At 49.5% G+C, this 25,079-nt stretch overlaps 3 protein-coding genes and 1 non-coding gene across 5 annotated transcripts; 2 read left to right on the top strand and 2 right to left on the bottom strand.

Annotated features, from left to right (window-relative positions):
* Window positions 1-1,705: 1,705 nt before the first annotated feature.
* On the bottom strand, window positions 1,706-4,004 carry LOC117837203 (glutathione S-transferase F11). Its single transcript, XM_034716792.2, has 3 exons — window positions 3,374-4,004; window positions 3,200-3,248; window positions 1,706-3,111 (listed from the first exon to the last, which is right to left on the bottom strand). The coding sequence occupies exons 1-3, from the start codon at window positions 3,527-3,529 to the stop codon at window positions 2,507-2,509; spliced, it is 810 nt and encodes a 269-aa protein (XP_034572683.1). The 5' UTR covers window positions 3,530-4,004; the 3' UTR covers window positions 1,706-2,506.
* A 9,339-nt stretch (window positions 4,005-13,343) lies between these two features.
* TRNAA-AGC (transfer RNA alanine (anticodon AGC)) lies at window positions 13,344-13,416 on the top strand. The gene has a single exon. It is a non-coding gene; the product is annotated as a tRNA-Ala (tRNA).
* A 2,485-nt stretch (window positions 13,417-15,901) lies between these two features.
* On the top strand, window positions 15,902-18,537 carry LOC117838710 (uncharacterized). Its single transcript, XM_034718843.2, has 5 exons — window positions 15,902-16,123; window positions 16,551-16,802; window positions 16,889-17,032; window positions 17,115-17,837; window positions 18,113-18,537. Exons 1-5 carry the CDS (start codon window positions 15,989-15,991, stop codon window positions 18,356-18,358), a joined length of 1,500 nt encoding a protein of 499 aa, XP_034574734.1. The 5' UTR covers window positions 15,902-15,988; the 3' UTR covers window positions 18,359-18,537.
* A 977-nt stretch (window positions 18,538-19,514) lies between these two features.
* Window positions 19,515-24,824, bottom strand: LOC117838711 (uncharacterized). Of its 2 annotated transcripts, none has more exons than XM_034718844.2 (14): window positions 24,456-24,824; window positions 22,648-22,759; window positions 22,396-22,508; window positions 22,171-22,293; window positions 21,866-22,074; window positions 21,310-21,385; window positions 21,022-21,108; window positions 20,827-20,913; window positions 20,708-20,740; window positions 20,575-20,628; window positions 20,436-20,477; window positions 20,193-20,271; window positions 19,980-20,050; window positions 19,515-19,877 (listed from the first exon to the last, which is right to left on the bottom strand). In XM_034718844.2, exons 1-14 carry the CDS (start codon window positions 24,618-24,620, stop codon window positions 19,815-19,817), a joined length of 1,314 nt encoding a protein of 437 aa, XP_034574735.1. In that variant the 5' UTR covers window positions 24,621-24,824; the 3' UTR covers window positions 19,515-19,814. The 2 variants fall into 2 exon arrangements, with proteins under 2 accessions (XP_034574735.1, XP_034574736.1); XM_034718845.2 differs by having other exon boundaries at window positions 20,833-20,913; window positions 24,456-24,820.
* Between the last annotated feature and the right edge of the window lie 255 nt (window positions 24,825-25,079).

The following is a 25,079-nucleotide window of genomic DNA, read 5'->3' as shown; positions in this document are numbered from 1 at the left end:
CGTGGACCGGTGGGAGAGGTTGTGAGCAGTAACTCATGGGACACTTTGATCAGACAATGATGTACATGAGCACATCGGGCTATGCGAGCTCAGTTCAGGCAATGGAAACCAAAGAGGGAAAAGTTACCATATGTGATCTAACGGGTTGCGCACGTGTCATGTGATTAGCTCTATCTCCTGCAGGATATAAATCGGTTCGAATCGTCGCACTTATCGGTTTGAATCGCCGCACTTCTCGGATATGAATATCGCTTGATCTTTGACCATCATTATAAAGTTGCTCGCTAATGATGTTTATAAATGTTGTATGATGTTAGCATGCTTGTATTGGCTTGGAGTCCAAATTTTAAAATATAAGTCATCTAGCAACTAACATGTAATAAAAGATGTTCTAAGGATCTACTTTGAGCAAGCTTTGCTAGCTTATCCCGAGTCAGCAAGAAACCCAAAGAAAGTCTTGCATACCCTTTGAGTCTTTTATGTTGACGGGTTAGTCTTGCTGAGTACTTTAGTACTTAGGGTTTTTGCAATCTTCTTGCGGTTAAAGAAGGTCACTATATGACTTAAGCTTGAAGGAGAACTCCAGAAGACGAGAAATACGTTGTGGGCACGACGTGTTTCATTTTAGTATCGTTTAGTTTGAATAAGCCTTTATAATGTTATCGTCCCTGACTTTAAACGAAGTGGTTTGTTTTAGGTACTGGTATTGTATGTTAAAGCAACTCTTATGGTTTGAGTTTAGTTTGAATAAGCCTTTATAATATTATCGTCCCTGACTTTAAACGAAGTGGTTTGTTTTAGGTACTGGTATTGTATGTTAAAGCAACTCTTATGGTTTGTACTAATTGCTACTGTAAATTATTTGTTTAAAAGTTGTAATGTCTATAACGACCTCCTGCGTGTGAGATCCTAGATGTATGAATGAAACATTAATGTGGAGTCTTCGGGTAAGTTGAGGACGCCTAATAGACTACCGGGTTTATACTGATTCAAGTACGTGGCGTGTTAGACATTTAAAGTCTAACTAGCATACTTGAGTCAATTTAAACTGGGTGGTTCTGCCACAAAGAGCTCTTGCTACTGTTCACAAATGGAGCCCCGCTAGCTGGCGCATGTCGCGTTCCGTTTCAGCATGGCCTTCTTTTTTTGGAAATGGGCACCCAAACAGAGTTGCCATCCATCCACCACCCCAAGCTAGCGCCGCCATGTCGCTTCCCCGCAGCCTCGGCTGCCACTGCGCCACTTCTTCGAACCGCCACCACCGCAGGCGCCAGCACTGTCGTGTCGTCTTCCTACCACCTAGGCCTCCCCACCTCCCGCTGCTACCCAAGCCTCCCCCAGCTTCTCCGGTTGCACGCGCGGCCTCCGGTAGGCACCCACGTGGCCTCGCGCCGGAGTGCCGCAGTCCACCAACGTGCATCGGGACCGGCATCTGAGGCGCGTCGTGGCCGGCCCAAAGCCATGCGGTAACACTGGTGAAGGGCTGCATCACCACGCCCAGAGGAGGAAGCGCATTGCCCCGACCTCGCCGCCCACGGATCCGCACGCCGCACCTCGGGACAGTGGATGACGCGCACGAGGGCAACGGTCACCATGGGAGTAGGGGAGGGGAACGGCCGGTGCGGCCAGCGCGCGCGAGGCCGGCGGCGGCCAAGGGAGCAGAGGAGGAGGCCAAACGGTCGGCGGCAGGGAGGCTCAAGGGTGGGGGTGAAGTGTGCGACGCCGACCACGATCACGGGAGTACATGAGGAGGGGGATGGCTGGCGACAGGAAGGCGTGAGGGTAAGGTTAGCACGTACGAGGACGCCAGCGGTCACAGAGAGGGAAGACGACTAGGAGGAACCGCAGCCCCAGGCACGCAAGCACGCCACTTTGCCGGGCCGTCACCGCCATGCTGTTTCCCCGCCGCCCAAGTCTCCCCCGCCGCCTGGGCCTCCCCACCTCCCATTGGTGCCACCGCTGCCAAGCCTCCCCCAGCTTCTACGGTCGACGCGGCCTCCGGTAGGCACCCACGTGTCCTCGCGCCAGAGTGCCACCTGGGACGCCCGCACACGTCATGGCCACCACCTGAGGCATGCCAGGGCCGGCCCATATCACCGGCTGATATGCTCTACAAGCGCGCTTGTTCTTCCTAGTAATATACATAGGCATTGGAACTCCCCGCTTCACTTTCCAGAATACGTCTTCTACTTCAGAATACGCCTCCTTCGCCAGTTGGGCCCTGACGAATACGTTTACACACGTGGAGATGCGTCGTTGTCATCTCTGTTAATCAAACAAGCAAGGTCAAACTAGTGGGCTGCTGATTCATGTCAACAGCCCAACAGAAGTCTATGACTCCACCAAACACGCACAGACACGGCCGCAGCCAAAGGCTACATTTCCAAATTCCAAGCATGCTTATTCTAACCAGCACGACAACAACGTTAGCACACCCACGGCGCACGCACAACAGCTACACGTCCAGGACGCGGCACGAACACGTTACGGCCCAGCAGAGAGCAAGCTAGATCGTTTGCACGCAGATTTCAGACGCCGCCGCTACGGTGGGCGCCGTGGCCTCCTCCGGCGCCACGAACGCGCGAGGGCCGCGCGCGCTCCGGCCCTGCACCATGACCACCTGCCTCCACGCCGGGCGCGCCGCGATGGCCGCGTACCACCGCGCCACGTTCCCCCTGGACGCCAGCAGCGCCCGGCCCCTCGCGGAGCGCGCGACGCGGTGCGCGCTCGGGAGGTGGGACAGGTCCGCCAGCGTGAACTCGTCGCCGGCCAGGTACGCGCTCCTGCCGAGCGCGTCGTCGTACACGTCCAGCACGCGCAGCAGCCGCCGCTCGCTCTCGGCGACGGCGGCGGCGCGCCGTGCCTCCTCCTCGCCGCCGCCGTCGTAGCCGTCTGGAGCGGCGGCCGGAGATGATGGTGGCGGCACCCCGACCGGCCGCGGCGCGAACGCGAGGTGGAACGCCAGCGCGGCGCTCGGCGCGTCGAAGCTCTGCGCCTCCGCCTGCAGCCACTTCTCGATGGACGCGCGCTCCAGCGCGCCGGCGCCGTACAGGCCCCTGGTGCACCACCGCGGGAACTCCGTGCACACGTACCGGCATATGTCCCTGGAATCTACAAACACAAAGGAGGCAAGAATTGGCAGTGAGCCACTAGATAGCCACACAACACGCATCGATTAAGTTCTCGGTCTCAGAGTTACCGCTGAGGGTGATGTCGCCGTGCTTGAGCACCACCTTGCCGCTGGGATCCTGCACGCATGGACAGATGAAAGGAGATCGATCGATCGCCAACAGAGCATGATATGATATGATGTACATGTGTCATTAGTGTTGGGGAGAGAATCTATCGAGAATCACTGATGATAAAAACGTGCCCTCATCTTGACGAGCTCGGGGAGCTTGTGCCCGCGCCTGAACGCGTCGGTGCGGACCAGCTCAAACTCGAGCTTCCGCTCGAGGAGGCACGCCATGACCCTCGCCACGTCTGTCGACGCCGGCTGTCCGAACACCTGCACCACCGCCGAAGCCATCTCGCGCTAACTAGAAAAATGCTAGCGGTTGCTTGATTGCATGCATGGTGGTGACCCAGTCACCTGCCGTGCACGGCGCCATTTATAGAGCAGAATAGCAGATGCTGCCCAGTGCCCAGGCATGTTGCTAGTCGTTACAACCTGATCACATGCATGGGAGGCGAAAAAGAGAAAGCAAAAGTGATCGAGCAGGCCACTGGGCTACAGGAGCTAGACGCCTAGACAATGTCGAACTCAAGTAGTACGCCGTCGCACTCGCAGCACTTTGATTCCTTGCTTGGCGCGAACTCGATACGATCGAGCTGGTTGGGACGGGACTTGGCGACGATGATACTGTTCCCTGAGCGGCACTCTTTGATCCACATGGGGATTAAAGCAAGGCACGCCGAAGCTGCATCGTTTGGTGGCTTCGAGCTCGTGACGATCGAAGCCTGCATTGCATTGTTTTTAGTTGAAAGCTCCTGCCGACCAGGAGGATTGATATAAAGCTTGATCGAGACGCGCATGCATGAAAGCAGGAAAGCTGCCTGCCTGCTTGCTTGTTTGTCAGTTACACGACACAAGGTAGGACATATACCAATATATGTGCGGAAATGATGTGCATGCTTAGCTCGGAGAACTTTTGTCTCCTTGGCGATGGGATTAAGCCTAAGCGTGCGGTGGTCCATGTAAGCAATGTAGCTGAACTGAAACCACGAAAAAAAACAAGAAAGGAGAGGAAGATGAACTGAGTGCTAAAGTTTAGCATCTGTTACAAAGGATGTTTAGATGCTAATTAGAAGTATTAAATATAGGCTAATTACAAAACTAATTGCACAGATAGAGTCTAATCCGCGAGACAAATTTATTAAGCCTAGCTAGTTCATGATTTGACAATGTGTTGCTACAGTAACCATTTGCTATGATGGATTAATAGATTCGTCTCACGAATTAGCATAGGGTTCTGTAATTAGTTTTATAATTAGTTTATATTTAATCTTTTTAATTAGCATCAAACATGCGATGTGGTACGGCTGATACCTAATATAGAAACGCCCACTGAATCAAAAACGCATTGGCATCGACATGGATGCGCGACGAGGCATTGAAGCTGCCCTCGGGAGTGGAGAGGGGGTCGCGCATTGAACCGAGTTGGGTGAGCGTGGCAGGAGGAGATTCCCTCGCATTGAACCCGGCCTGCGCCGCAGAACTCGAGCTGCCTGCACCAGAGCCGCGCCAACGGGCGCCGCCCGCCCGGCCCTGCCAGCCATGCCCGACCCCAATCAACGCCCTGCCTTGTCTCTTTTGTCTCGCCGGCCTGGCCATCCAACCAACGACCTCCGGCTCAACGCAGTTTGTAGTTGTACCCAGCACATGCATGCGTCGATTTGAAGACGTGTGCGTGCTCGATCAGCTCTTCCTACGTACAGCGTCCTCCAGTACTCGGCCCCTACGGCTACTAGTCTACTACTAACTGGATGACGCATGTGTTATGTCTTTTCCCACACTGAATTAAGGTGCCCTTTGGCACGACTCATGAACCGGATTCAGGAGCCGCTTATAGGCAAGCTGTGCCAAAGGGTGCAGCTCAAAATAGCTCACAGGCAAAAGCCCCACAAAATACAGACGACGGCTTGCACTATGGGGTATGAGCTATTTTTTCTCCAGATGCGGGTCAGGCAGCAGCACCGCCTGAGAGAGAAACCAGGTAGGAAAAAAAGAAAGGAGGAAGGGCATGCAACGTGGCCCGAAGAGAGAGAAAAAAGAGAGGCTGCAGGAGAGAGAAAAAAGAATGGAAGAATCAAAGAAGGAATGTGAAGGAGATAGAAAATAAGAAAGAAAAAAGAAATGGGGAAAGAAAAAAGAAATAGGAAAAAGGAAAAAAAGAAAGAGAAAAGGAGATAAGGGTACTATAGGCATTTGACTCTTATATACATTCTAAAACAAGAGGAGAAATCGTTTTACCAAACATTTTTTCCATCAAGTCAAGCCAAAGCCAAAAAAAGCTGCTTCATCGGAAAACCTAGAGCCAGAGCTATTTTTGCGGAAGGCAAAGCTATGCCAAACGGGGCCTAAGTATTAATTGCGGCTAGTAGTGGTAGTGGTCTCATCGGCCAGTCTACTAGTAGGATTCACACATGGGATACGTATTCTAGCAAAATTAGGTCTTGTTCGGTCATTCATGATTGGATCATGGAACGGATTCATTCTTGGAGGAGAATGAGTGAATCCGGTTGTGTCACTCGATCCTGGAGGGTTTCGTTCCGGAGGTCAAGACATAAGGATTGATTCCGATCACTAAGAGGCTGAAATAACTAAAACGAGCTGAAATCAAGACCGACTCTATTCCGATTCGAACCGAACGTTATTTTGTGTTAGGCTGGATTTTAAACCGGATCAAGTCAATCCATATGGAATAGATCTCGTTCCGAATGGTTCCGAGAGAACCGAACGAGACCTTAGTGGGAAACTAGATATATTATCACCAAATTGACATCCGAATTTTTGTCTTTCCCCTCTTGTTTTCGCCATCTTCATATCCAATGAGCTCTAAATCTCCGACTATATATCTAGTGAGTTTTGATCCCATTTTTGTCATCTCAAGGTTAATGTTAGTTTGGGATGAGATTATTTCATATAGGATAGCAAAATTAGAGACATGTCCATGGTGGTTGGCCCTTCCTGGCGGGGGAGGCGGTTGGTAAGCGGGCAGTGCCGATCAGCAGGAACCGATAGTGTAGTGGAGGCATCCACAATCAGGATCAGATGGTGCGTGGTAATAACTGCAGGTAACTTCTTGCTCCTAGGGTGTGTTTGGTTTGGAGACAAGAAGCGATGGGACGTCCCGTCCTAATTTTTTAGGATGGGATCGTCCCGTCTGATATTTGGTTGAGAGGGATGGATTCATCTAAGTTTTTTGTTTGGTACGATGGATCGAAAATGAGGGACGGATGGCTTGGGTAACACCATTAGCTGCAGGTTTTAGTGGGATCCACATGTCATCCATGGGCCCACATGTCGTCCTCTTTTCTTTTTTTTCTCCTCAACCTTATCTTCTCTAACCGGCTCCACCCTTGAGCTCTAGCGGCGCGCAGCGGAGCTCGACTCGCCCTCACCCAGCGGCCCGCGGTGGAGGTCGACTCGCCCGGCCGGCAGCTGGCCTCGCGGCAGAGGCTCAAGCTCGCCGCCCCCATCTTCTCCCCGTCCACCCCCGCCAAGCCAGGCCATGGGCACGCCGGCCCCGCGGCGGAGCTCAAGCTCGCCCAGCTAGCCGCGCTGGCTCAAGCTCACCACCAGGGGACATCACCCCCGATGGCCTAGGCCCCGGCTGGGCCGCCGGAGCAACTCCCGCGCCCGCCTGCTAGCGGGAGCTCGTCCTCCTCCTCTGCGCCAGTTGGCCTCGAGCGGGACGGCGTGTCACGGTGTGCACGGGGGATGACCCCGTCCACCACTTTTGATGGGACGGGAACATCCCGCATCTAGAGGGTATATTTCCTCCTGGGATGTTCCTGTCCCACATATTTCTCAACCAAACACGGGATGAAGGAGGATCATCCCGTCCTGGAACCTAACGCACCCCTAGCAATTCTATGTTGCGCGCGAATGGACGTGCATCGCCCAGCAAAAAGATGGGGGATCTCATTTATGTCTTTGCGCGAATGGAGTGTGAGCTTTGGGCCATGTTTAGTTACTCCCAACTCCCAACTTTGACACTATGCAAAAAGAAGATTCCCCATCACATCAAACTTGCGGTACATGCATGGAGTACTAAATGTAGATGAAATTAAAAACTAATTGCACTGTTTTGTTGTACTTTGCGAGACGAATCTTTTGAGCCTAATTAGTCAATATTTGAACAATAATTCACAAATACAAACGAAACGCTACAGTGTGCTACAGTGCTGTAACAGTAATTTGGCACCTCCCAAATTCCCCAACTAAACACGGCCTTGGTAGAGATCAGAGAGCGCTTGTTGGCAGGGAGAGACAGCGCGCGGGCTTGGTGTTTCAATTCTATTAATGCTGCAGCCTGTCTTACTCATTTGGTAGCCGGGAGGAGTTAAATGCCCGCACCAACACGCAGGGAGCAGGGAATCAGAGAAGCCCATAAGTTGGGGGTCTTCTCCCCCAAAGGCCCAAACGCATTCCTCCACACCAGCCAGACAACCCTACCTAGCAACCGGCGGAGGGCTCCTCTCTCCATGGTTGCACTTGCACGCCATGGATACCTTGGAGCTCAGAGATCCATGGCGAGTTCTTCTTCCACATACCTCCTCCTTGTCCTTCTGTCACCAGATCATCTAGCTAGCCGGAGGAGCAAGAAATGGAAGTGTAGCTATGGTGTTGGCTCGGCTCACTCAGAAGCTGAAGGAGCCATGGCCCATGGATCTAGCTGGGCACAGCTTGCAGTGCTAGCTCCTGGCGTTTCTGATTGAGCCGTGCCAATATCTTAGTACCCTTTCATGTTCGCGCCGCGCCATCTCCTGAATTCTTCACTGCCTCGTCGTTACCGTGGTTACCGTGTTCTTGTGTTCTTGCAATATCTCTTTTGTCTCTTTGAATTCGCTTTTGCCAGTATCTGCATACATGGACTTGCATGCATTTTTTAGTTGTTTCATAATTTTTTTTGGGGAACCGTGTGGCTAACCAGTAACCATTTGCCTGCCTTGCATAAGAGGTATTGCGCGTTGCGCCTTTCGTGCTGTTGCACCAGTTAGGTCATGCAGAAATCACTCGGCAGATCAAGCAAGGGAAGTAGTGCACGGCTGCACGGCGCATTACGACCAGCTAGCATGTATGCATGTTCAGTTCATGCAGCTCTTCAGATGCATCACGGGCGTAGTTGAAACACGCCCGAATAATTTGAATGCATTGTGCTTTTGGCGCATGTCCTTCTTCCACGCTTTCTATATTTGCAGTGTGCATGTAATATATAGTTGATTTTCCATCTCACAAGTTTCCAGATTATTTGTTGCTCATCAGCTAGCCAAGCTATTATATTCCATGGAATATATGAAACAGTACTTGAAGCAGATTGAAGGCACATTGATCGCACTTCTCGACGGTTCTTTTCAGGAAGGACATGGATTATATGATCTAGCATGCATAGTAGTCATTGATTAGTATGTATAACCACTGTATGTGCCCGTCTCCTCCATGAGGAAGAGAAAGGGAGAAAATATGTGGACATAGATGCCCTTTGTACATTTCATGTGACAGTTGTGACCATGTGTTTCTTGATTCCTCTCATGTATCACCTGCAGTATTCATACTCCAGAAAGACAGAATTCAGCAGAATATGAGTTGGTTGACAGTATATCCAAATGCAGTTCTTGTCTCCAATGTCAAAATTTCTCCACCTGCAACACTCATCTGACCTTGTTGTACTCTTTTTTTTGTCTCGAGACCTTGTTGTACTCTTTTTTTTGTCTCGAGAAAACTAAACTTATTTTACAGTTTACACTGAAAATTTATATCCGTACCAATGCGATTAGCTGATTACTCCTGCAGATATATGCAATCTGCCGCCCGTGTACTGTGAAATTCAAAACTGTGGCATCTAAACCAAAGATCGAAAATGAACTAGCAAGCGAGTACCGAGATATTCAAACATTGTTCTTGATATGATCTGTATGGCACTACGCCTACATGATTCAGAAGAGAGAAAACATATCCATGTGCCGGCGCCTCATCTTTCTGACCCACTTCCAGAGGGATTCATCATGGCATGTACATCCCCGCGGCGCACGTAAATTGATTCCACGCCCGGCACGTACTGGTCGCTGCAGCTTCCAACTTCCATAACTGTTAATGCAAACGCAGACATTTATGCCCACAATGATGCCTCCATGCTCTACCGCAATTCATCGTCCCATTCGATCGCGGAAGTCTGAAGATGAAATGAAGGAGAGAAAACCCCAGATTTCTCTTGGCCTTGCTGTCTGTCCAACGCTCGTAATCTTTGGCCAAGAGAAGAGCCTTTGAGCGCGACCTTTATCAAGAAAAGGAAAAACTCCTTTCACCTGAAAACCTGATTTCTCAAACCATAAACACGCACTCTGAATACTGAAACCCAGCCAGCGGTTTCAGAATTTGCGACGACGGTTCTCACGCCGGCCATGCACGAGCCACGGCCAGTTCCAGACTGAACACGCGCGACAGTTCTGAACAAAAGCAGCAGAGATCGAAGGCTAGGTTTGGGGAGGACGGTGGTTGGGGATTGCGAGGGAGAAGTAACTGTGGCACGAGCATGCATAAATGAGGAGCAGGCCAAAGGCATGCAAGGATGCATTGCATCGATCAGAGGAAGCGGAGGGAGAGAATATGGGAGGGGCAGCCTTGCATTTAACACAACACGCACAACGCAGTAGATGGATGGATGGACGGACGGACGGAGACGAATGGCATCGTCGTCAGACAAAGATTCCCGGCATTCACTCCCCCGCCCAGCTCCAGAACTGCAGCGGCAGCTCTGCGTGCCTGCAGGCAGCCAGGAGGCACCCATCCCCATGCCGTTTGGTAGCTGTAGCTTTGATCGCACACCGTCTCTTCAGTGGTCACCCTCCTCCATTAGTCCTCCAACCTCGCTCGCAGGCATGTCACTCACTCACTCCTCTCTCTCTCTCTCGTCTCTCTCCGCCATTTTGCAAGTGAAAATGCACCAAACACTTGTACAGGATTCTTTCTTGAGTCGAGAGGCGCAGCAAAGAAAATTTCAGATAACTTTGGTTCTCAAAACGAAGTTCAGAAGATCTGAAAAGAGGGGGAAGAGAAATACTGAAACGGAGCTGACAATATGACCAGGGTAGGTGGAGGCTGTTATGATCGTTGGACGCTTGCTGTTTTACATGGTGTGAGCAAAAGGAATTCAAATTTGATGCAAGAAGTGTGGTCGCCCCGGAGGCCGGACGTTGCAGGAGGACGGACGGACGGTGGCCGGCTGCATGGATCCAGGGATCAGAGAAATGGTCCAGGGTCAAACACGAAGGCCTGCGATTTGCAACGAGCCAAACGTTGCCCCAATTTTCGGCTTCAGCAGAATCTGCAGCCTCTGATACACTTGATGGCGAGGAAGGCAGAAACAGCATGAACCTGATCAAGTCTGGGTTAATTTGGCCTTGAACATGTCGCAGTTTTCTTGTTTTTTGTTTTTTTTTTTTTGTGGCGGGCGGGAGATAAGACTGATAATTTGTGTAGAAAAATTAAAGGAAATGATATGTTTAGCACTTTCTCGGCACTGCAGGTCTGCAGCTGCGCTTCTCCATTCCGGTTTGTCGGATTGGGCTGAGAATTACCTTTCTTCAGAGAATCAGAGGTGAGGAAAAACTACTGAACTACGGAGTATATCACTGCACCATAGCTCGATCGGTAATATTCGATCTCTAGCCACATACACTGTACCTCTGGCTCACATCCTGGAGAAGATATCTGGAGGTACTCAGTATTGATTCGCAGCTATCAGCCGAAAGTTTCATCAGTAGAGCCCACTACTCCGTGCGTGATCTTGATACGCTAAACGACGCCAAAGATTAAGCATACTAGCAGCAGTATGAATAGTGTATCGATCACTGAAGACAGACGAGAATTCATTGCCAACGATGCCACTTGGAGGCAAAATCAAGCAGCGCTTTCCCTCCACAGCAGAGATGTTTCGCGACAGCATCGACTATCGAGTGCTCAACACAGTACATGGTCACATACATATACACGGCCTCCATAACGCTGCCGGGAATCTATCTAACTAGCTACCTTATGAATTCACAACAGGCGAGACTGGAGAGAACCTGAAATTGCTGCGTCGAGATGAGGCGCACTGGTTGATGCTTGATGGATGCAAATCAGAGTCAGTAGGGTCTGAAGCCACTGATTTGCATGGAACGATTCGGTATACAAATATGTACAAGAGGCCAAGAGGGATGGGGCGATGCAGGACAAGTCGACAGGATTATATTACAGAGAGATTATCGGCGAGAAGGGCGGGGGCCGCTCAGATCTTCTTGTACTTGTGCCAGCAGACGAGCATGGCGACGCAGCGCCGGAAGATGTAGAACCGGGACCGCTGCTCCCGCGCCACCGCCAGGCACCCCCTCCGCCCCTCCCCGCCTCCGCCGGCGGCCGCCGACCCCTGCCGCGACGCGCACTGCCCCATGTGCCGATATCGCTCCTCTCCTGACTGACCGACGAACCTCCCTAGAACCACCCTCCGTGCGCGACGAGGCGATCGCAGGCGGCGGGACGGAGCAATCGAGCGCTGAAGAGGACGTGAGCCGCGCACGCGCCCCTAGTTCTCGCCGCCGCATCGCGCGGACGACGCGGCCCTCGTGGGAGGCTTCCGTAATTACGCCCCACGATGCCACGTGCAATAAAAAAATTATACAACAAAAAGTTTATAGAAAAATATTTGGGGAAAATTTTGAAGAAAAAAATAGAGAAATTTTTGAAAGATTTTCTAAAAGAATTTGAACAAAGTTTAGGGAAAAGATTGGTAAAAATCTAGAAAAAAAATTTAGGCAAAAAAATTGAAAAAAATGAAAAGAAAAAAATTGTCTCACCTCGGCTGTCCCGACGGGGAGCTCGCACGCTGCCGCCCCCTAGTGGGAGAGCACGTCCCAGCTTGGTGTCACCGCTCCTTACAGGGAAGCTTACCGTGGACACCACCTCACACCCTCCCCGCGTGGAGTGGGAGCTCCATCGCCGCTTCGTGCCTCATCGACGGAGGCTTCCCCGGCAGCTAATTTGGACCGAGGAGGAGAGAGAATTGGTAAAAAAAATAATTAGGAGATATGGAGATGAAGATAAGGTTGCTGGACCCACCGTGTACTTGCCAGGGGGTGGAGAGACATTGACCGGAAGGACGGAAGCTACGGCCGACTGCAAATTTAGCTTCGGGGTGCCCGGCCCCGGATTGGATAAACCGTGTAGGGTGGAGGTCGTTGCGCAGCGTTCCGGTTTGACTGCGCGTTGGGCCCGGTCAGCGGCGATGCCTCGACGGATAGTTGCCTTTTGGCGTGGCGGAGGGGGACTGTGGGAGGGGGTCCTGATGGTTATAGATTGTGGAGTTGTAGTAGCTTCTAGAAGAGAAAGAGAAGCGGTTGCCAGGCTAGGCTTGTTCGAGTCCGAGGTGACGTGGGTAGGGACGGCTTCCGAGTCCCGACCTCTCTCATCGTGCTCGTGCCCAAAAACGGGACGGTTTTGAAGAAGGGACCGAGTACGTCTCCAGCCTTGAGGTGATTAATCTGGACTGATGATGTTCTGAATTTTGATCTTTGTGTCACGTTTGGTTTCAAGTTTTGGACCATCTGCACGAGTGTATCGGGGGGCGGGACCGTGCGTGAGCGACGCCTTCGTGATTTCGTGCAGGCGTCTTGGGCCGAGGCGGGATAGTGCGTCTTCCGGCCCAGCAAGAAACCCAGCATTTCTCTCGAGATGAGCAGACACCCTCTGTGCGCATCCAACGTCCGGGCCAGAGCTCGTCACCGACCGAAGGCACGAAGCGATGATGCTGCCTTCAGCTTCCGAGCTCGCCAGCCTCCTGCTTCCCTAGCCGGCGCGCGCGTCCCGCTCCCATATCCGTGATCCTTTTGGGGGAATTTTTTTATGTTGGTGACGCCGGGGAACGAGGAGGAGAAGCACGCGACACCTGTAGTCGTTGTTGCTCCGGCGACCCGAGGGTATCATGTCACATGGTGATGATTGATGAACCTGCGCTAGCTTTGCTAGCCGGCACGGCAAGGTGCAGCCTGCAGACAGCAGACGTAGAGATCCTGGCACTCAGAGTGCGCCTTGAAGAAATAATAAGATACTAATAAAAAAATTTATACGAATTGGACAAAACGGGGATGTAGCTCAGATGGTAGAGCGCTCGCTTAGCATGCGAGAGGTACGGGGATCGATACCCCGCATCTCCAGTTGCCTTTTTTTTTTGTTCTTTGTTGTTTCAGCGTCCTTTTTTTTTTGGAGACCCGTTGGCCGTAGCTGTAGGAATTGTTTTCTTCCCATCTGCACTCTGATTCTGCAGCTTGTCGCTGCTTTCCGTGCTACCGTCTCTGGTCTGGTGGCGTCCGGTATCGATCATTTTCTAGTACAAACAAGTAAAGGCGAGCCAGCATTACAGATCCTGTTCACATTTGATGAGGTAAACTGTTAAAGTAACTAGGGGGTGTTGGATACTTAGGCTATTACATATCTTAATTATGGACTAATTAGGTTTAATGGATTCGTATAACGAATTAGTCCTGATTTATGCAATTATTTTTATCATTAACCTATATTTAATACTCCTAGTTAGCATCCAAACATCTAATGTGATCCGATCCAAACACGCCCGTAGTTTGAACTGTGAGCTGCAGGCACCGTTGGAAATAATATGCAAATTTGCTTTTGTTCCTGGTGTTTTTCCATTAGAAACTTACAAAACCTATACTATACGAGCTTACTTCTACACTATTGTTAATTCGCTGCATGTGCTCCTTTGGTTCTGGTGTTTTCCCGTTAGGAGCTGTTTGTAATGTTAGTTTTGAAGGGGAACCCCTTTAAAATATAGCCCCATTTTTTGTTTTACAAGGTAAAGCTCATAAAATATGTCTAGAAGACAATAAACCTAATTAAAATACACCTGGTTTGCTCCTTTACCACGGGAAAAAATTAAACCCCTAGAGGTCTGTATTTTAATATGATGATCGAGCCATCAAGTGGTAGCGACTAGCTATGCGAGCGCATCAAGGCGGATGGGCAGAGGTGTGTGGGAGGTTAGCCCGCCACAAGCACATTGGCGCATCATAGGCAACTGCGAGCGCATCAGCGACGGAGACTGCGGGCTACAAAAGCACTACGAGTGGATCGGCGGCAAGTGCATCAGTGACAGTGGAGAGTGCATGGCCCCAATGGAGAGATTCGAGGTCCAGTGCCACCTTCTCTTCCTCCACGTCAACCGCACGCTGGCAGGTGCAGCACGCCCCTAAATCACCTCAAAGCCTTCTAATCTCGTATCTGTTGCCATTGCTCATTGTTGGGCAGTGTATGCTCGAACGGTCCCACCATAAGTAACCTTACTAGCTGAGCGTAACTGATCTCAGCAACTGATAGCAGTGTTGTGTTTTGTTTTTGAGAGGATGTTGGCGGCAGCCCAGCCCAAGCAAAAAATGGAAATGAGCCCAAAGGAATGAAATGTGGCCAAAAAATTGGAGAGGCACGGACGGCACATGAGCCGGTGGAACCAACAACATGAAGCCAGGCCGGCAGGGACAAATCCATCGCAGGCCGGGACAGGCACACGTTCACTGGCACGGTGGAGATGGCACCAGGGCACACGCGCTACGCAGGCCATGCGGCGAGCACTCCATGGACAGAGAAAAAAGAAGGCAATCCCCATGAAACAAGTGTCTCCACGCAACAGGTAGAAACGGGACAAATCTCCCGTAGACGTGCAAATCTTTGGGCGATATAACTCTACATATATGCCCCGTTTGGTAGAGCTTCGGCTTCTCATAAAATGACTTTGGCTTCGACTTCTTCGATGGAGTGGCTTTTTTAATGAAGCTGAAGCCGTTTTGCAAAACGTTTGGTAAAACGGCTTCTCAATGGTAATATATGTAATTTTATGATCACTTAATGCTTGGAGAGAGAGGAGAAGCCGGTGAAGCCACTTTTTTCGGCTTCTCCTTTCTAGTGTAAGCCATTTTGCGGCTTCTCCCCGGCTTTGGTGGTGAAGCCGTTTTGAAATTGGCCCTTTGGTAGGGCTTCACCAAAAGCTGGTGGAGAAGCACTTTGAAAAGCCCTACCAAACGGGGCCATAAACAGTGTTGGAAAGTAATTCGAGAGGTTGCTGATGATTAAATTAGAATTAAAAATTCTGCTACGACTGATCTTCTCACAACGTAAAAATCAAAGCAATAGAGACGGGCGTTGAATTGTCCATGAAGCTGTCTACAGGATGGTTGCAACTTGTTAAGCAAGTACGATCGATCCTTCAGTTCAGTATTTGCAGCGCAGTATCATCACGATATTTGCAACTTGTTAAGCCAGTCACTACGATTGATCCTTCGGTTCAGTATTTACGCAGTATCATCACGATAAGCATTGGGCCGCTTGGAAGTTTTTTTTACGCCTCTTGTCTGGGTACATATCTGTTCGTCGCTCGGAAGTTGGTGAGTTGGAACACCATGATTTCGCAGGGCAGTGACTGCCATTCACCGCGAAATTCTCTCTCGGTAACTGCCAGGTGGCCCATCCTCTTCTGGTCCCAACATGTCATCGACGCCGGGCAAAGCCGTAGCTCGTAGACAACCCCTCTCCTCGACACGTGTACGTATCATCGGCAGCGGGATTCCGGCAGCATCCTCCGATCTACTATCCGGGTTTCCTTCGGTTCTTCCCCGGTCCCCTGTCCCCCCATCCCCCTCTGCGGGCTCGGCCCCCTGCCTTCCCGAGGACTCGTGCTCGCCTTCACCGCCCCAGCGCAACACTTCGCCCGTCGCCACCATGCGCCGCCCGTGGAAGCACCCGGCCCCAGCGGCGGCGGCCATCGCGGGGCGCCACGGCGCCGCAGACCTCTGCCTCCGCGAGGTCGGGGACCTCCTCCCCCGCAGTTTCGCCCGCCGCGCGGCCGGCTCCGAGGTCCGGTTCCCCAGCCTCCCCCCTTCATCCCCGATTGCAGTTTTTACTCCCCCTCTCCTGCCGCTCCCGCGTCTCGATCCGTGTCGCGGTGGTGGATCGGCGCGCGCAGCGATCGGGCTGGATGGCTGGTCTGTCCAATGGCGTGGCGTGGCCTCGGGCCCGGGCCCTGTGGTGCTAATTGGGGCGTGCTGAATTTCGTTTAGCTCGGATTTAGCATTGCGCGTGCTGGTTGATGTGATTCGCGTGTAGCCTTGCTGTTTGGTTGACGTATTGCGCTATCGGTTTGGTCATTTGCTCCATTAGAGTTGTTCAGCAGCACGGTCCGAACTTAGAGCTCATTGCTAGCGTGTTCCTTAGCAACATAATCAGAGAAAGTGAATACCGGATGCAATTGTTGCGTGTTGCTGACTGAATTAACTCCTTGCAGGACCTTGTGATGCGGCTCCAGCTTCACCGGAAGCTTGAGAGGCACACGGGCTGTGTCAACACAGTGGGCTTCAATGATGCTGGTGACACCCTCATATCAGGGTCCGATGACCAGATGGTGATGCTGTGGGACTGGGCCACTGGCGCCAACAAATTGGAGTTCCATTCAGGCCATGGCGGCAATGTGTTCCAGGCACGCTTCATGCCCGGCACAGATGATCGGACCATTGTCACTTGTGGCGCTGATGGCGAGGTTGGCGTGTTAGCTTCTGCTCTTGTGTACAGATTTAGCTGATCACATTATCTATATCTCGGTAATGATCTTTCTGCCACTATCAGGTGAGACTTGCCAAGATACAGGATGGTGGAGATGTGTCCACTACGTTGCTTGGTGAACATGAGGGAAGGGCTCATAATGTGGCTGTAGAGCCTGGTAGCCCTTATATCTTTTACAGCTGTGGCGAGGATGGCCTTGTTCAACATGTAAGCCATTAACCAAGTGCAGTGTTTCAGGTGTTTATAAACTGACATATGACCAAGTATAATTAGCCATTTTCTTGTGCAGTTTGATCTCAGAACAAACACAGCCACAAAACTACTACTCTGCAGAAGCTCTGTGCGTAAATCAGGATTCTCTTGTGTTCACCTTAATGCCATTGCGATAGATCCGAGGAACCCAAATCTTTTTGCTGTTGGAGGAAGCAATGCATATGCTCGTGTGTATGACATCCGCAAGCACAAGTGGGATGGGTCATCTGATTTCGGTCACCCATCTGATTGCTATTGTCCATCACATCTTGTTGACGATAAACATGTTGGGATAACAGGGTTAGCATTCTCTCACCTGAGTGAGCTGCTTGTATCTTATAATGAAGAGAATATTTACCTATTCCCTAAAAATGGAGGGCTGGGATCTGATCCAAAGTCATCTATAAAGATTGGAGTGAATGAAGGTTGCAAATCAACAATGGCTGCATCTGGACAAGATATTGCTCAACCTGCACCTCAGGTATATGTTGGTCATCGCAATCGTGAAACTGTGAAGCGCGTGACTTTCATTGGGCCAAATGATGAATATGTTGCCAGTGGATCAGACTGTGGTCGGATATTTATTTGGAGAAAGAGAGATGGGAGGTTTTTGCGAGCCATGGAAGGTGATGAGTGTGTTGTGAATTGCATTGAGCCTCATCCTCATGATATGACAATTGCAAGTAGTGGAATTGATAATGATGTAAAAATGTGGACTCCCTCTGCCATCGAGCGGGCACCTGTGGTAAATGTTGAGGAGGTAATGTCTCCTTATCATCTCTATTTTCAGTCAACCTAATAACCTATATTCTCCACGTGGGTATGGTATTAAGCATTACTTTTAGATATAGATATAGTATCTAGCAGGCTATCTGTTTGTAAAGATGCAATACATATTTCTTGATCTATTTGGAGGCATTTGTATATCACTTCTTCCTCAACTCTTTACAGTTCAGCATCATCCATTTTCCTTTGATATGTAAAATTTAAATATTTACGATTTACTTGAGTACATTCCTTGTTTGGTTGCTCCAGTTGAGACCTCGCAAGAGAAGAGCCAAGCTCTGGCACTTTGATTTACCAGAGCTGTTGATCCGACACTTACTGGCATCACAGCGTAGGCAACAATCAGCTGAAGAAGAAGATTCATCAGAGGACCTTGAGGACAGGCTGGACAGCACAGGATTACTTAATCTAGTACTACGTGCTGCTGATAGAGGTTTGTCATCGGCTGATGATGAAGAGAGCTCTGATGGCTCTGAGGAGTGTAGTCTCAACTGATCTATTGTCCACCTTTCAGAGCTGTTTCAAAATTGTACATATACAGTAATAAGTTATCATGACCTTATGGATGATATAACAGCACAAGTGTCATTTAGTATCTTGTCATTTCTATGTTATAGGTATGTGTTCCTGAGGCCATTTTAATGAAAAATTTGGACCGTGGAAGTTGTGTGCCAGGCTGCCAGCATCTTATGAAAATTTACCATGGTGTTGCATCATCAATATTTAATTTTTTCTGGCAAAATTTTTTCTGGTTTGTTGATGTCAATCTTACCTTGATGTATATTCTTGCATGTAGTAGTGCAATTACTTAATGTCAATGTCCTGTGCTGATTTGAGGGACCTTTTTCGCTTCATTTCTACTTTGCTGGTTTATACAACTTACTGATATGAAAATGGTGTAAAATTGTTGGTGTGTGAGAAATGTTTTCGGCCCCTGCAAATAGTTGATGTAGTGGGACTTGGAGGTACATAAGAGGTGAGTAATTTTCTGTTTCTTATTCTAAAGAACTGCAATATTCTGGTTGTGTTGTTTGGCATTGTAACCTGGATTACTACATAGAAAAGGGTTTTTGTTTATTTAACCTGAAACAAAGTATCACTGGCATTACTCTGAATAAGAGCCTTGAATAGGAGTATTTTATGGGGGCTTAATTACATCACTTCACTGGATCAATCTGTTTGCAGCATGTATTCCATGTGCTGATCACTTCTGATTAGGATGAAAAGATTGCAAGTTAATTAGTTATTCGGTATTATTGTTTGAGCAATAATAATTGTAAGAGGAACAATGATGAACTTTTAGAGCCATGGATTGTGTAAATGAACGAGGAATCACAGAAGCACATGGGAGATCAAGAAAAAACAAAAGGTCAGCAGTAAGAGGTTACAGAAGCACATGAGATATCAAGAAAAAACAAAAGGTCAGCAGTAACAGAGGTTAGCTCTGCGCTTCTCATTAATTTCTCAGTATTCTTCTATTAGTCATGCTTCAGGACACATGGTATATGACAGAACATAATATTACTGAAAATTCGGGCACAGTATTCTGTGGAACACCTGAGCTAGGAAGGTTTTATTATTTTTCTAAAAATCTGCTGTATTTTATCTACTGATGATTATTTAATAAACGTTAAGATCAGGAGATCTGAAATAGTGAAACTGTTCGGCACAACCTTTAACAACTTTGCTCAGGTATTTCAGCCTTATGTTCCCAACAAGGTGACAAGTATGAGTGTACTGAAGCATCATAATTTTTTCTGATATTTTTCATCACTACCTGCTGTCCAGTTAATCAACTAACAATGATGGAACAGCGTGCAAGTTATATAATGCTTACTACATAAACCTTCACAATGGCTATTGACAGTGGTTAGTAGATGATAGAAGGTCGGTATAAACTATGTACATGCATGTATCCACCTCCTTTTACCCATAGTGGTCAATAGCTCTTCTATTTCCTATCGGGCTGTACTTCAGCTGGCCTCATACTTATGCTTGTTGCAAGCGCTACCAGCTGCAAGGGCCACAGTAGAACAAAATTTAACAAGTGGTTATGAGTTCATATCGAGAGCAAAATAGCTTTGTTGCAATAAACATATTCAACTATGGAGCCTACCGTTGCAAATCCAGCACAGGCAAGGCTGAAACCTTTTAAGTAGAAAGGCGTAGCTTCAGAAAGACACCAGGCTGTCAAGCCAAATGGAGACAAATTATGTCTAGAAATACTTGGCCAGGCTCACCACTCACGAGTAAGAAACCAGATGGAAAACAAAATCTGAAGATTGTTCTTAGTTGAGATGTGCTAGTAAAGACAATGACCGGTACCTACCTGTGAGAGGAGTAAAAACGAGAGGAGATATCACGTTTGCAATTGAGCTTATTCCAGTGATGCACCCTTGGACCATTCCCTTGAATAGAAGTAAAAATTAACTCATGCAAAAAGGAGCCATTAGTATGTTTTGGAAAATAAGCAGCTTCCATTTGATTTGGAAAGAAACTCCATTTGTGTCAAGTATATACTGGGACATTTACAGAAACTATCAACTGCCAGTGATTGACTCGTGACTAGTACCTGCTCAAAAGGTCCCACTTTCTTTGATATGATGCTCCTTATCTGTTGAAAAATAGACGGTAAAGAGACTTGTTCATATAGTTTAATGGACCAAAACATTTGACTGGAGAGGGGATATTAATAAGTACTAGTTACTTACACATGGGTTCACCAACGTGCTTAATACTACACAGCTTGCAGCAAGATAAGGGACCTTCAAAAGCCACACACAACATGAAACTTAGCATAACTAATGTTTATCAAAATCTCATGGAAAAAGTACGCTTACATACCCAAGACGACCATGCGATGCTGTATAGGAATGCCTGCAGCATCAAAGCCAGAACCAATTAAACAAGCTATCACTGGACTTTGTCCAGAAACAAATATGACAGGTCGAACAAAGCAACACCCTTACGTGCCCGCAGCTTGCTATAAGTGCTATGATAAGTAGCTTCTGTTCACCTAGCTTTGGCACTAGGAGGGGCATCACAGCTAGCTGCATCACAATTCTTAAACGGCTTTAGATGCAGCTAAGTAAAATTTGAGCACCGCTTTAGTCACACATAAAGTTATTGTGAAAAACATTACAAAGATAAAATTTTACCTGTGAGAAACTTCCTGTAATGCCCATAATTAGTAGCAAATTGGCATACTGGTTCTTGCTGTAATGGAATTTTGCCTTGAGAAAGTACTGCATTTGCATCCCAAAGTCAGAAGAGTTGGAAGCAACTTTCAAAAAAGCCCACCATGTGTATATGCAATGCCAATTGTCAAGTTTTGTTCATGAATTCACGCAGATCCTTTCAGGAGAGCTGCATAGTATTTACATCCTGATAATTTACATATTCATCTGCAGTGTCGTGTATTTTGTACAAGAGAAAAGGAGATGTACCAGTAGTGTATTTAGCAGGCCTGTCTCACCAAGGCCGTGGAAAAATGTGACAACGGTCGCTCTCGAGAAGGTTGAGCTGCAAGGTGTTTGGAGCATTCAGGAGTAAATTGAGATAAAAAAAAATGTCATCTTGCATTCTTGTTTAATCATGTATTTGTGGCTTTGGCAATAGGATAGATGTCAGTATCACTGCCATTCTTTTCGTTTTGAAGGGTATCACTGCCATTCTTATTTAATCGAGATGTGTTATTTAATCTTGCATTCTTTTTCTCTGAAACTTTCACTGCCATTCATCAGGTGCATCAGTATCTTAAAACTTCATTAGGTGCATCATTAAAATAGTATTCGTCAGGTGCATGGAGTTGGTAAGGACAGAACAGATGACTCGAAATTTTAACATCTGCATGTTGATGGTGTAGGCTTTGCTCGAAAGGTTATATATAAGCTTATAGGTAGAGTGAACTTCGCAATGCATGAACCCGTACAGCTTTCAGAAAAAATTTCAGTGTCCCCTGAGGAGTTCAGACAATGGAAGGCTCAAATCAACAAATGTCACCTGCTGGTAAGAAGGGTGGCTATCTCCGACAGTGACGGCGCTTTCCGAAGCGGCGGGAGCCTCGGCGACGACTCCTCGCTGCTGGAGGAGGGAAGGCAGAGCGGCAGGGAGGCCGCCTCCTCGCTTCTGCAGGACGAGGCTCCGCCGTCCGTCTCCTGGAGGAAGGCCTTCATGTACGCGGCCGTCACCACCGCCGCCACTGCGGAGACCTGCAGCAGCGCCAGAATGCGGCGAGGAGTTCAGACCTGAAACTTGGTTTGCCGGATGGCGAAGATCACTGCCGGCGCATGTTCTCGGACGCAGACCTGGCACGTGGTTGAGACGGGGAGGAAGCGGGCCGCGATGGTGCTGGCGACGAAGCCGGCGCTGCAGACGCCGGTGAACACGCCGAAGGCCGCCGCGCGCCGCGCCTCCGGCACCCTGTCAGCCTGCACCAGATGAGAAAGGTTCAGGTTCAGCGCATCAGTCAAACCAAACCTGTCAGCTTGGGGAGGAGGAGATGCGCTGAGCTGAGAATTGAGATACTCTACCACGTAAGCAAGCGAGAGGCACATCATGCTGCCATCGGAGACCATCGCCGTCAGCATCTTGGTTACGTAGTACGCGTAGAAGTACCCCTTGGTCCGGCCGTACGCCAGGATGCCTTATCAGAATCAGACGGACAGAAGAACACGGAGGGAAAAGGAAACAACTGTCAGAGTCCACATCACCTGACACTACTGCAGCGTGTTCAGAGAAGAATGTTCAGCTGTGTGTAACATGCAAGGTGGTATGAGCACTACCCAGTGGGACGATGGACGCCGTCGCCGGGAGCGCCAGCAGCGCCTTCCGGCCGTACCTGTCGGACAGGTTGCCGACGACCGGCGTCAGCACCAGCGCGCCCAGCCCCGTAACCTGTAACGAGTAGTTTCAATCTTTCAGACTTGGAACGCAGTCGAACGAAACGGCCAGATCTTCGAACCGACGTGAAAGCACGCGTGTTGCGCTGGGCCCTGCGCCGTCGTGTGCCACCCGCTTGTCGAGCTCGCAGCATCAGCTCGGATCGGTGGTGCGCGTCGGCGTCGGCGTCGGCGTCGCGCGGCACGCCGGGCACAGTGCGCGGTTCCGTCAACTTTTTTCTCTCTCTCCCGGTGACATGATGCGAGTGGAGACCCGCCAGACCGGCGTAGTGCCATGGTGGTGCCTTGTCCGAGAGCAATGGGACAGCGGAGGAGCTTACTGGTGGCCGGTCGCCCGGTCCATGGATGCGTCGCCGTCTCGCCTCGCTTTGCCGGCCGATTTGACAGGCAGTATACCGCCGTGTAAAGTCTCACGTGAGACGATCCGGCGCTGCTTTTTACTTGTCTTTTCACTCTTCCTATCGTAAGCATAGGCCTAGTTCCCAACTCTCAACTTTAACGCTATGCAAAAAGAAAATTCCCATCACATCAAACTTGCGATGCATGCATGGAGTACTAAATGTAGACGAAATCAAAAACTAATTGCACAGTTTTGTTGTACTTTGCGAGACAAATTTTTTGAGCCTAATTAGTCAATATTTGGATAATAATTCACAAATACAAACGAAACGCTACAGTGTGCTACAGTGCTGCAACGGTGATTTTACGCCTTCAAAGTTGGGCAACTAAAGAAGGCCCTCGACCTTAACTTTACCACCTTCTGGGGGTACGGTGATGCTTCTTTGCTTTTGACATATCGGGCGAAGTAAATATGGTCGGTGCGACGTTGGTTGCAAAGGAACCTGCTTGCTTCAGAATGTCGACAAAATCTGGTGCGTGCGTGCGTGGTAGAAATCGCCGGGTGACGTATGGCGACCAGCCGACCACGACCACACCGTGCCCGCTTCTGGAATGCAGCCGCGCAGGGGACTGAAGTTACCAGGGCTCCACTCGAAAGAAGGTGAAAAAAAAAAACAAGGTTACCATAGGATGCAGCGGGCTGCCACCCAAGGTGACCGACATGGCCGTTACAGTGTCATCAGCACTGTCGTCACCGTCGCACGACGACCCGTCGCCCCGAGAATTCGCCGGGGCCCCGGTGAAACGGCGCCGGCCAACTGCCGTGATCTCGCTCTCTCCGCTTAGGTGAAAGTAAATATAGTACCATGTCATGTGACTCATGTCACTAAAATTCGTTTTTTGACTTGTTAATGCAGGGGCACTGTGGCGCTGAGAGGGATTGGAGCGGTGGTTAACTGCAAATGGGAGCTCAGTGGAGCTCCCACTTTCTCCGTGCCACCGTCTGTCCGTCTCCGTGTATGTGTTCTCGGAAACGAAACCAATCTCAAGATAATCTCACTCCAGAGCAGGAAGCGCGAGCTTAAATTAAACTGCTCGAAGAGGGTTTCAGGAACACGAGCAATCGCATGTTCCTGTGCAATACTAATCTGTACTTCAGGTAATAATCAGGCATGTGTGCTCCAAACGCAAATGGCTTGCAAATAAAAGACAAGCGTTGATGAGTGGCTAGAAAGGTTGGGAACTGGACTCGAGCGCATGTAACAAAGGAATTGACAGGATGGAGCTGGGGACATGCAGTGGCCACTGATGATGGTAATGATGAGATCGGAGAGTTAGCTAGTATAGCTTACAGCTTGCTGGAGTCCGGTGAGGTAGATGGCGAGGGAGCACTCGTCGCGACCGGGGCAGAGCGCCCCCATGGTGACATCGGTGATCACCGACCCGACCATGAAGGTGGCGAAGAAGAAGAGGAAGGCGAACACCAGCAGGTGCCCCAGCTCCGCAGCCTCCTCCATTCTCCTCCACAACCTCCTCCTCCTCCTCCTAGTAAAGCAAGCCGACACCCTTTCTTTCTTTCCTGCGTACGCTAGCTCGCCCACGATCTCACTCGCCCCTGCCTATCTTCTCCTCTGATCTCCCAGCTATATGTGTGCGTGATGACGCAAGCAGCACTGCAGCAGGGTGGACATGGTAACTACTTGGCCGGTAACGTCTAAAATGTTACGGACGAAGGTCGATGATTCGGTCGATGTGCTTAACCCAACAAGCAAGGTAGGAAAGTCCATTGTTGTCCAAAGAAAAAAAGTAAACAAAGGTGAACTACGCTTTCTGGAATAGCATCCGAGACGAAGATTAGCAAGAAAAAAAAAGGGTGCCATTAGTGGGTTCAAAAAGCAGCTAGCAGCTACGATTGAAAATTGGTGTGTGTGTGTATATTTGCCCACGAGGAAATTAAAGAAATGCGAGCCAGGTGT

The sequence above is a fragment of the Setaria viridis genome, chromosome 9 (assembly GCF_005286985.2).
Source record: "Setaria viridis chromosome 9, Setaria_viridis_v4.0, whole genome shotgun sequence".
Lineage (NCBI taxonomy): Eukaryota > Viridiplantae > Streptophyta > Magnoliopsida > Poales > Poaceae > Setaria > Setaria viridis.
Note: the sequence above shows the minus strand (reverse complement) of the source record. Positions and strands in the feature narration are given on the sequence as shown.